Here is a 12,616-nt window from a genome sequence, read left to right as displayed (position 1 = left end):
AACAAAAAAAAACAAAAACAAAAACAAAAAAAAACAAAAAAAAAAACAAATGGGCAGTGGGGTGGATTTGGTTTGTGGGCCATAATTTGCCAACGCTTGATCTAATGGGACAAAATTTTCAAAATAGAGAACACATTACAACTCATCCTCACTTGTGAGTAGCCCTTTTTTTGTGCCAAGCAATCAGTCCAAATTATTTTATCTCTGTTGGTTGAGGAAGAATTACCTAGGATTAGTCATTGAGGCTGGTGAATTGTTTGTAAATAAAGGAACAATTTGCCTTCAAAACCAAAACCTTAGAAAAGCTCAATTGCTATTTATTTCAATGGTAGTTGATGCTACCTTTTCATTGATTGCTTTGCAGTTGATTTAACAGTCTAGTCTAAATTCTTAAGTTTTTAGGGAAGAAAACCATCCTGAGGCACCAGTGAGTATGAAGTAATCAAAAAAAATTTTAAGTAAATCATTATATCTTTTTTTTTTTAATTTTTTTTTTAACATTTATTTATTTTTGAGACAGAGAGAGACAGAGCATGAACGGGGGAGGGTCAGAGAGAGGGAGACACAGAATCCGAAACAGGCTCCAGGCTCTAGGCTCTGAGCTGTCAGCACAGAGCCCGACGCGGGGCTCGAACCCATGGACCGTGAGATCATGACCTGAGCCGAAGTCGGCCGCTTAACCGACTGAGCCACTCAGGCGCCCCAATCATTATATCTTTTTATCTCATTGAATGATTTTTTTTTTCCTTCAATGTAGTCACTTTGGAAATTTGTATATTTTCTGTTGCAGTATTGCCATTATTTAAAATTATTTTTTATCTTTGCATTATAAAATAGCATGTGGCAAATTCCTCTGAATATATTTAGTATTGATAAAGCCTGCTCTTTTGAGAATAGGGTTAACTTTTAGAAAAAGCTCAAATATTTAGATCTTTATATCGACAAGAGTTTATGGCCATTATGGAATTTACAGTATACAGTAAAACCTTGGTTTATGAGAATAACTCAGTCCGAAAACATGCTTGTAATTCAAAGCACTTGTATATCGAAGTGAATTTCCCCGTTAGAAATGGAAACTCAGATGATTTGTTCCACAACCCAAAAATATTCGTATAAAAATGATTATGATATTGTAATATAGTACAAAATTATAAAATACAAAATATAAAGAAAAATACACAAATGAAGCTGCATTTACCTTTGAAAACTTTCGTGGCGTGATGAAGGAGACAAGAGAGAGGAAGGTAATTGTGTAGGACAGCTTTCTCTATCACTGACTGAATCACTGCTATCTATGGAATCTTTTTCTTTTTGTGCAACTTAATCAAGGAACTTATCCAATGACACTTACTTTTGCCTTCTTTAGAGGATTTTGCAGAAGTGTGACATTGCGTTGTCGTTAAACAGATTCATCGCTTGCACTGCTACAGCCTTATTCGGGTGGTGATGTTCTACAAAATCTTGTACTTTTTCCCACATTTTACACATCTCCCTAATTTCATTTGAGGTGAGGGATTCCTCCGCCTTTTCTCCTCTTCCTCTTCTCCTCCTCCTCTACAGACGAGATGCAGACGTAGACTTCTTACAAAATCTTGCAGTTTTGGCCATTGCATACCTCATTCGTACTTCTCGATGGTTTCCTTCTTAACTTCCACCGTAATCCTCTCTTCTTGTAACCACCTTTCTTTTCAGCCTTTTTCTGCTGGGAGCCATTGTATACGCTCGCCCGATGTTGACTACAGTATTAATAAACTCTTGCCATATACTGTATAATGTCACTGGCAATATGGCAGCAGAGGAAAGGATCTATATCTGTAGGCAGCCTGACCTAGAATGAAGCAAAGCGTTCCTAAGCTCACTCTTGCCTGGAAAAGCAAAGGACTGTCCATAGGTGCTTCAAAATGACAAAAAATACACTAGCACCAATTGTGGGCACCTTCCAATGTCCTGAATAATCACTGATTTCTGCCAAATACCACGTCCTGAAACTGAGCACGTGAGCATGGGAGATGGTCACCCATGATCCTTCAGAGAGAGAAAGAGAGAGAAGACCCATTGGCTGGTTGTGATCAGGTGACATTCGGCATCACGTACGACTCGTATTGCATGACCTTGCTCATTTATCAAGTTAAAATTTACTAGAGATGTTTGCTTGTCTTGTGGAATACTCGCAGAACAAGTTACTTTTAATCCAAGGTTTTACTGTATGACTAAATTAATGAGGCCTGTTTTCATAAGAACTTCACTATAGAAATTTCAACTCTTGAACTAGAAGTCAGTACTGCCTTAGGTGCTCAAAAGGAGAAGCTGAATCTGGGGTTTTTCCTTTGCCATTAAGATGAGTCATTGTGTTGAATGGTGTTTCTTCGGAGCCACATAGCTAGTTCATAGAAGAGGTAGGATTGGATTTCATGTTTTCTGATGCCCATCTAGACAGTGGGCCATGTCTGAACTAGTGCATTCTTTCATTAACTCAAATAAGAAAAGACTGTCATTTAAAATGGTTTAAAATATACATTTATTAATGATTTAACACTTTCAGGTAAAAGGCAAGTAGCGGAAAATTTTATACCTCAAATCTGTGTCCTGGTTATTGACTCAAGAGTGAATATTTGTATTCAGCAAGAGGTAAAGTCATTTGTTAGATTTTCTTTTAAAACCTAAAAATGAGAAAGTGAAGAAAATATAGTAGCAATTCATCAAATTGAATAATCATTTTATCTTGGTATTCAATTAATTATGTATTGTATTTCTGCTGTCTTAATTTATTGCCTGAAATGATGAATAAATGTTACCTAAATATTTATTGAATAGTCATAGCCATCTGGGTTTATGTACACATAGCTCAGATGAAAATAAGTTCAACCATCCAGATATTAGGAGTTCTCAGTATTTAAATCCTAAAAATAACCTGTATTATTATATATATGTGTGTACGTATAGGTAACCGTAAGAACAAATCATAATTTTGCTTTAGTTCTTAAAATAGAGTGATAGAAAACCTATGTCTTATTGCAAAGAGTAGAACTGGACTCATGGTATATTCTGTTTTTGATAAGTGTAGGTATCATGGTATATTTTATTTTTGATATCCTTGTCATGTGTTTTTGTATTCACTGTTTTAGTTTATATTCTTCCCTCCACCCTTCTCTATTCCCTGCATAAAATGCTGTGCTAAATAGGTTCCTAAGTTTGTATACCTAGAATATTTCTTTAAATACTTAAATATACACATGTATATATTTATATAACTGAATATATAAAGTTAATGGATTATCTTTTTTTCTTTTCTAGGCTCTAAAAAAAATGAATGTTATGCTTGACAGAATGCCTCAAGACGCCAGAACAATACTCTCTGACCAAGAAATGTTTATTCTCATGTAATAATTTGTATTATATTGCTCTCATTAGTGGTTCAAGTCAATAATTTAAAGGATATTTTACAAGGCTATAGGCAACCATGAGTTGCATTAATAATTAAAACTGATAAGCTGTTTTAGATTTGTAATATAATTTATGGCTATATGTCCTGCAGAGATCTGTGATACTAGCCAATTGTAAATTTTAGTGAAAATTTCCCCCCCAAATACATGGGTTTTCTATTTAATTGATACTAGTTTAGTATATGATCTGTTATTTTGGTTTACAGGAGTAGTATGGGAGAAAGGATTTTAGATGCTGGAGGTAAGTATGTTTTTTTCAAATGTTCATATTTGAAATTATTCAAGATTTATTAATAGAATATAATATCTTCTTAGTCAAAGTAACATTAACATTTTAATGTAGTGAGATTATGTGAGGAAATTATAAACTCTGTACAATTGAGCAATTTTTAATTACTAATAAGAAATGATCTGTATCTATGGGGCTAAAATAATAATTAAGCATGATAATAGGAGTTGTTAAATATAATTTATGCCTGTTGTAGATTTATGAATAATAATTTAATTTTCTAATAGATTTGAATTACTTTTCCTAAGAAATTCCTCAAATAGTTTTATATTTGGAATTGGGAGTTTTAATATTTTGGGGACTAATAAGTTTGTTTTTAAACAATGTGTTTATTAGAAGAACTCAAATTTTCTTTTGTCAGTTTCATATGAGAACATTTTGATGTGTAGTGATTTACATATAGAACAGACCACTGGTTAAAGTACTTTGGAATAACTATAAACATAGTACAAAAGTAAAAGATTCTGTGATTTATAGATTATTGTATGAGTTATTTTGCAATTCACAACTCTAATAATGGAATGGCAGAGCCTTTGAATATTTAGGAGTTTCTTTTAAATATCCTGTTTTGGGGAAAAGTTTTACTCCTTTTTTCTGCTGGTAAACTTATTATTTGGACTGTGTTCATTTTTGCGATGATGGGATAGATCTAATTCTTCTAAAGAAAATGGCAAAAAAAAGAGTGAATTACACTAACGTTTTCTTTCTTTCTCCTGCTTGTTCTAATACCTTATAAATGATGACGTGTGAGCTTCTTTTTCACAATTTCAAATAACATATTAACGATTTTTTTCAAGATTATGATTTACAAGTAGGTATCGTAGAAGCACTGTGTAGAATGACTTCAGAAAAACAAAGACAGGAACTTTCATGTCAGTGGTTTTCAATGGATTTTATTGCTAATGCATTTAAAGGAATTAAAGACTCTGAATTTGAAACAGTGAGTAGTATAAAAAAATACCAAATTAACAACAGTTTTTAAAAATCACTCTGCTTTTTAAAAGTCTCTCTTTTTTTTAAAATTAGGATTGCAGAGTATTTCTCAACCTTGTAAATGGCATGCTTGGAGACAAGAGAAGGTAAGCATAATACAGTATTCAACCATTTACTGACAAAGAACTAGAGCTCAAGAGGGAGTACACAGTGTTGAACCTTTAAAATTTATTTGTTGTGTTGGAATGGAAAATGCACAGAGATACTTAAAACGATATCCTATTGTAACACTGTGTAATAAGGTACTACATTGGTAGGCTGAAATAATCTTCCACTGGTCTTATTTTACTTCGTACTTTTTAGAGGAAACATGCATTTTTAGTTAATATTAATAACTTTGAGTGTTTGAAATTGATTTACTATAATTTAGAATTCCATTTGCATTATTATAAAAATCTAGGCATAAATATTACTTGAGCTACCTCCTTTCTCCACGTACTGTAATAAAAATATACGACAAACAAATACATTTTTTTATAATTAACATACACTAAGGCTAACCTTTCTGAGGTTATCTAATCTCGGGAATGGGCATGAATGAAAGGTAATTATCATAATTATCACTTTTGTTAGTAACAAAAGAATAGTATTTGGAGTTCAGTGTCTTGCACTGTATTTTAGATGCTCAGGGTACATTTATTGGATGTGTGAGTTCACATTTACTTTAGGAAACAAAAGACAGGCTGAGGGTTAAGTGCAGGGACTCATGCTATTTGGATTTGAATTATAGTTCTCCTCTTCCTATTCTAATGTTGGGCAAAGTACTAAACTTACTTGTCTCAGTTCCTTAGCTGTAAAATTATACTAACACCTACCTCGTACGTTTGTTGTGACAATTAAGTTAGATGATCATATGCTAAGTGCTCATAATATTATCTGCCCAAGAAAGCGTTCTGTGAATTCAGTCTTTTTTTTTTTAAGTTTATTTATTTATTTTTTTTTTGGGGAGCCACCATGTGAGCTTTTGTGGGGGAGGGGTGGAGAAAGGGGGAGAGAAAGAATCCCAAGCAGGCTCCATGTTGTCAGTGTGGAGCCCGATGTGGGGCTTGGACCCACTAACTGTGAGATCATGACCTGAGCTGAAATCAAGAGTTGGACACTTAAACAGACTAAGGCGCCCCCTAGGTCATTTTTATCAGCAGTATTATTTATTTCTACTCTTCTTTTCCCACGTAAATCCTATGGGAGCTTCCACTGTACTGAAAGTATCTGCTAAATTAGGAATTTCTACTCTGAGTCGATGGCATGAAAAGTAAATTGGTACACTCACTCGAGTCAGAATGGAAGGTTGAGTAGTATCCTCAAAATAATACACAGAAACAAATTTCCATTAAACTCTTATTTTAAAATGTAGTGAAGAAGGATAAGGGTTGGGCGTCTGCCTTCTGCTCAGGGTCATGGTCTTGCCTCTTGTGGGTTCAAGCCTTGCGTTGTGCTCTGTGCTGACAGCTCAGAGCCTGGAGCCTGCCTTGGATTCTGTGTCTCCCTCTCTCTGCCCCTCTGCCACTCATGTTCTATTTGTCTCTCTCAAAAATAAGTAAACATTAAAAAAAAGTAATAAGAAAGAAAAGATGATTTGATTTCCATCGTTATGCCTACTTCCTGATTTCCTTCTGATCCTAGATATGCTCTCTATGGCTGGTCAAGATTACACTGTGAAGGCCTATTAATCTTTAGTGCAAACTACTTTTTTATTTCAGGGTCTTTACATTTCCTTGTTTATCAGCATTTCTTGATAAACATGAGGTGAGTTTTGAATTTAACATGTTTTAGTTATTGGATGAATTTTGATACCAGGGTCAAGTCAATTATAGCTTATAAATTGACAAGAACATTAAAAATAGTCATAATTTGATCACAGATACAGCTAGTCTAGTCTAGTATTCTGTGTGTGTGTGTGTTTTCTGAAGTGATATATTTATAGCCAAGGATAACTTAAATAAAAGTCTGTGCTTCAGATTTTCTTTCTTTCCCTTAATCAAGCCCACTAATTGATTTATCATTCATTAATATATTCAGACTGATATTGTTAACCTTTATTTACACTTGGAATGTTTGTGATTTCTTGGAGCTCATTTCTGTGTAAAATATTAAAGAAGCATTTCTTTTGATTGTTTCTAAATTGGTTTAAATGCTCTACTTGTCTGCCCTTTATCTTCGTCACCTTTCTCTTTTCTTAAAAACAAACACACAAACAAAACTGAACCATGAACATAACATAGGCCTCATTTTCTGTTGTTGTTTTTAAAATCATAGTCTATAACAGTTTTATATATTTGTTTTATTAGTTGAAAATACCTTCAGATGAAAAACTTGAGGAATTTTGGATAGATTTTAATCTTGGGAGCCAGGCTGTATCATTCTACGTTGCTGGAGATAATGACGTAAGCTTTATTCCATCTACCATTTTGTATGTTTGTTTATGTACGTCTACAATGTCTTAATTTAAGAATGTGGATTTTTTTGTATGTTTATTTTTCTAGCTATTTTAATAGATTTTAGTATTAGCCCCATAGTTTTGATGAGCATGGTAACCCTTTAGCAGTTAATTAGAAATGAAAATTATTTCTGATGTTTTATTGCAACAGAAAATGCTAAATTTTAATACTAGTTTTTCAATCTGAGCTTTTCAGAAATAAATTACATGTTAATGATATAACATGTAACATTCATATGAACAAGAGTGAAATTTAGAAAAGCCACCAGTTACTCAAATACAGAGGCACTCACTTAAAAATATTAACAGGTAATGACGAGTGGTCTTATACCTTCTAAAATCTTCTGTTTGAAAATAGAGAGGGATTGATTCTTATGGTGGTATTTGGAAGAGATTTGCTTCTTTATGTGCTATATTAATAGCTATGTTTAAACTTTCCAGCCAGATGGTATATTTTCTACTGACTTCTTTTTAACCTGAGCAGAATTCTTGAGTCATTGTTTCCAAATAGCTATCCTTAATATTTGGTCCATAGGCAAGCTTCTAGTCCTAACCATATAGTCACTTCGTAAACATCCAACTAAGAGTTGATCCGCATTTACTAATCAGATGTGGTTGCGGATACTTTAATGAGGATTTAGTCATTTTAGTCTGCTCTTGTAAAATACTGCTTTTTGTTCCAGGTAAACTATGGATAGACCTTAACAAAATGCTCCTGAAGATTTCCACATTATTTCTTTTTATGTTAGAGTATCTTCATAGAATACTTAATTAAAATTGAGTTCCAGATACTAGCACTGCTTCTCAGGGTCACTGACAGTTTTCATTAGTGTAATTATTCTTTTACGGTTTGTAGGAATATTTTTAACTGGATTTTTAGGAATGGGATTTCATTTTGGAAGAAGATAGAATAGGATTGATATAGTCCCTACCTTTACTCAGTTTGATGTTATGGATGATTCCAACAAGAAAATAAGCAATTATAGTATGATACATGGTAGGGATAGTATAAAATGCATTTATAAGTGTTAAATCCTGCTGTGTTCCAGATACTGATCTAGAAATGTAGGGAGATTCTTCTTCCAAAACACGTATTCAGAATCCCCTCCTTTCTGGATTTTCTGTAGCAATAGTACATTCTCCCTGTATTCTCTCTGACTTTCTTAGAATCCATACTCTCTAGAGTGGCTGCTTAAAACCCATCTTTTGTCTCTTTAACATTGTATATGAGGGTCTTTATGATCTGGCCCCTGGCTGTTTCTCTGATATCTCAGGACCATTCTCTATGCTTACTATGTTCCAGCCACATTCATTTTTTTTTTTTTTTTTTGTATGTCTTTAACAAAGATCATGCCCATTTCGGATCTCTCTACTTGCTGGTTCTTCTGCCTAGAAGGTGCCAGATCTTTGCATCTTAGTTTCTTCCCATTTCGGTTTCAGTACAAATATTGCTTCTTTATGGAGATATTCTCTGGTAACTCCATCTAATGTCTAAAGTTGCCTCCCAACCCCATTATATCACATTGTCTTGTTTTATTTCCCTTACAGTAGTAATTGTTGCTTAAAATCATTTTGTTTGTTGTTTGTTTTCCCCCAACAGAGTATAAGATTTATGAAATCAAGGACTTGTGTCTTCTTATTTATAGCTAATCAAGGACTCAAATTTATTGCAAGAATGAGTGAATAGAAAACTCACAGAACTGAAAGATTTATGGTATGGTTAGTACATAGAGTGGAAAGGAGATTGGAAAGAAATAAAGCAGTGTGGAGCCAAAGAAGGGTTACAAGTAGGAAGTAACATCAATTCAAGGAACATTAAGTAAGAAATTACTATGTGCAAGATTTATGCTAGGCACTGAGGCTCACCTTCTTGTTAAAGATTCTTCGGGGGGGGGGGGGGTGGTGGAGAACAGATTAAAAAGGGACAAGACCAGTGGCAGGAGACCTGTGGTAATGCTGGTGAGAAGTCATGCTGGTGTGATCTTGGAAAGTGACAGTAGAGATGGATGGAAATGAAGGGATTCCAGGAAGACTTGAAAAGAGAATTGAGCAGACCTGATTTTTCTCTGGCAAAAAGAGAAAGAAGGATTAATAAAGCTTGAGTGGGTGGATAGAGCTGTGTCACAGGAGGATGCGTTCTGTAGCAGAAATAGGGGGAGTTCAGTTTTGCATGTTTGACGTGGAGATCTTTGTGGGACATTCAGCAAAGATGTCTGCTAGGCAGTTGGATATACTGATCTGAAGTTCAAGTGAGGGAAGTGTGCACAGTGGAGATTTAGAAGCCATCTATGTATAGATGATAAACACGATCATGGGATGTAATGACAGAACTGGGAACCACAGATATACGCAGCATAGGTAGAAGGAATGCTAGCCCGAAGGACACTTACAGAATCAGCCAAAAGAGAACAAACTGGAAGGGTGTCATGTTATGAAAGTGAAGAGAAGGGTGTTTTTTATGAGGGTGGAAATGGTGAACAGTGTCAAATCAAGTGTTAACTGACATCAGAACTGGTGATCCGTGAGACAGCAGTTCTATGGAAGCCATGCGGTTTGCGCATTCCTGGAATGTTTGCATGTCTGTGCAAGAAGTCAGGATGCCAAGTCAGGGGAAGGCACAGTAGTCGCTAAAGTGAGATTGGATTCAAAGGAGGGTTTTTGTGAGGTACTCTGTTTTACTTTAAGAATAAGAGCTTTTCCAAACCGATGGCCAGGATGATAGATTAAATAAAAACCAAGGTCGTGGTGCCTGGGTGGCTCAGTCTGTTGAGCGTCCGACTTCGGCTCAGGTCATGGTCTCGCAGTTCGTGGGTTTGAGCCCCGCGTCAGGCTCTGTGCTGACAGCGCAGAGCCTGGAGCCTGCTTCGGGTTCTGTGTCTCTCCACCTCTCGGCTCCTCTCCTGCTCATGCTCTGTGTCTCTCTGTCTCTCAATAATAAATAAACGTTAAAAAAAAAAAAAAAACCCACAAATAAAAACCAAGGTCAAGAGGAAGAGCATACAATAGAAGGAGGGTAGGCAGTGAAGGTGAAGCAAGATGTGCGTAACGTACCGGGGCCTGTGGAGGCTCGGCAAGGGCACAGTTGGTTTTGTTATACGAGGACTTGTACTTTTAACCCATATGAAAATGTCCCTAAGATAAAAATTTCTTAAAAAGGAAGGCAGTAAAGCAGGAAGCATCACTTTGCAGTTAGATCCTGAAAATGGCCAGCTGCATATGCCTCACGGGAGCAAGTTTTTTTATACCCAGAGAGACCTGAAACTGCTCAGAGTGTCGGGCAGAAAAGACAAGACCGACCCTTTCCTCCCGGCCCTGAGGTTTTGCGGTATATGGGGCAGCCAGCACCGTAGCCCGAGATGTGGTTGCAGTAGCGGTAGCAGCGGTGGGGCCCTCAGCCTGTGCACCGGTTTCAATCCAGGCCGAGAAGTGGAGGCAGTTAGCAAACAGATGGAGGGTTCAGGTGAATTCCCTAGAATGAATTGTCCCGAACCGCAAAAGGACTGGGTCTGTTTTCCTCACCAGATTAGTGGGAGGTTTTCGGATCCCATCTCTTAGCAGTGGAATCTAATTTTTCCTGTAGCTTTTGTGCATGTGTGAAATCAGTGTTACCCCGTTATACAAATTTTCAGCAAAAGCACTGGGAAGGGAGAAGGGGGAAATATTTCAGCTATTATTCATATGCATTCCGTGTTCGAATCTAAGGACAGGCAATGAGTGGGAATTGATGAATGTGCATGATTTCGCACAGTATTTCAAAGGCAAAATAACAGGATTTGGTAACATTCTTAAAAAGGATATTCTCCAATATATATTAATGGTAGTTACTCTTTTTTTTTTTTTTTTTTTTTGTGGTCAAGAATAGAAAACCAGGAAATTATACCATCAAATTTTGTTTTAAAAGTGAACAAGCAGATTAAATGTGGCCTGTAATGTATTTATTACACAATCAATTGATGGAGCAAGAAATAGGTTGTATCAACTGGTTACTTAGTGGTACTTAATAAAAAATAAACTTGATTGTATAACTTAAAAACTGGTGTTTAAAGAGGGTGTAAAGCAGGGGTATATTATTTATTTATGGTCAAACCTGTTTTTAAATTTAAGGATCATCAATGGGAAGCAGTGACTGTGCCTGAGGAAAGAGTACAAATATACAGCATTGAAGGTATTAAGCTTATTTTCTACTTGATTCTTATCACATGGCAGTTATATGCTCTCTGGGGCAAAAAAATACTCATGAAAACAAAGTCAACAGTTTCTTGTATTCACATTAATAACAGAATTCCCTGAACCCACATTTCCCTCACCCCCAATTTCCTAACTCCTTTTGGAACTTATTTTTGTTATCTAGTCTAAAACCCATGATCACTCACTTTATTGTCAATATATTCAAGGCTCTTGCCTTTTTATTCTGTTAGTATGATTAGATCCAGACATCTAGTTCCTGCACTTTTATGACTGGCATTGTATAACATTGCTGGACAAAGTCCTACAACTTGTAAGACTGGCCCCACTACAGATTCACATATCAAGATATATTTTAGTCATTTCAGTGGGGATGTAGTGGTATGTCATGATAGTCTTTTGTTTTTAATTAAAAAAACTTTTTTAATGATTGTTTATTTTTGAGACAGAGAGAGAGAGACAGAACATGAGCTGGGAGGGGCACAGAGAGAGGGAGACACAAAATCCAAAGCAGGCTCCGAGCTCTGAGCTGTCAGCACAGAGCCCAACGCGGGGCTCAAACTCATGAACCATAAGCCGAGTTGGACGCTCAACCGACTGAGCCACCTAGGCACCCCAGTCATGATTGTCATTAATTGCAAATAACTGGTGACCAGAAATGCTAAGCACTTTTATTATTTTTTTTTAATTCAAATCCAAGTTAGTAAACCTATAGTGTAATAATGGTTTCAGGAGTGGAAATTAGTGATTCATCACTTAAGTATAACACCCAGTGCTCATCTTTAATGACCATCACCCATTTAGTCCAATACCTCTCCAGCAACACTCAGTTTGTTCTTGGTATTTAGGAGTCTCTTATGGTTTGCCTCCCTGTTTTTATTTTATTTTTTCTTCCCTTCCCGTGTGTTCATCTGTTGTGTTTCTTAAATTCCACATGTGTGAAATCATATGATATTTGTCTTTCTTTGACTTATTTAGCTTAATGTAATACCCTCCAGTTCCATCCATGTTGTTGCAAATGGCAGGATTTCAATCTTTTTGATCTCTGAGTCGTATTCCACTGTGTGTGTTTGCGCACACGTATACATACACAAACATAATAACACACACACACACACATAAACATCACATTTCCTTTATCCATTAATCAGTTGATGGACATGCAGGCTCTTTCCATAATTTGGCTATTGTCAGTAGTGTTGCTGTAAATGTTGGGGTGAATGTGCCCCTTTGAATCAGCATTTTTTTATCCTTTGGATAAATACCTAG

General features: G+C 35.8%; 1 protein-coding gene across 5 annotated transcripts in view; it reads left to right on the top strand.

The window, feature by feature from the left end:
* Positions 1 to 12,616, top strand: part of SYCP2 (synaptonemal complex protein 2) — a 78,683-nt gene that overhangs the window by 17,766 nt on the left and 48,301 nt on the right. For all 5 annotated transcript variants that reach the window (XM_086702617.1, XM_086702618.1, XM_086702615.1 and 2 more), the window contains exons 7-14: positions 2,543 to 2,628; positions 3,295 to 3,380; positions 3,650 to 3,684; positions 4,530 to 4,672; positions 4,759 to 4,811; positions 6,426 to 6,471; positions 7,014 to 7,109; positions 11,267 to 11,327. In XM_086702617.1, coding sequence (XP_086558743.1) covers positions 2,543 to 2,628; positions 3,295 to 3,380; positions 3,650 to 3,684; positions 4,530 to 4,672; positions 4,759 to 4,811; positions 6,426 to 6,471; positions 7,014 to 7,109; positions 11,267 to 11,327 — 606 coding nt within the window. The remainder of the gene's footprint in view (positions 1 to 2,542; positions 2,629 to 3,294; positions 3,381 to 3,649; positions 3,685 to 4,529; positions 4,673 to 4,758; positions 4,812 to 6,425; positions 6,472 to 7,013; positions 7,110 to 11,266; positions 11,328 to 12,616) is intronic.

Source organism: Puma concolor, chromosome A3 (genome assembly GCF_028749965.1).
Source record: "Puma concolor isolate L17-30 chromosome A3, mPumCon1.1.hap2, whole genome shotgun sequence".
NCBI lineage: Eukaryota > Metazoa > Chordata > Mammalia > Carnivora > Felidae > Puma > Puma concolor.
The sequence above is the reverse complement of the archived record's forward strand: the minus strand, read 5'-3'. Positions and strand labels throughout refer to the sequence as shown.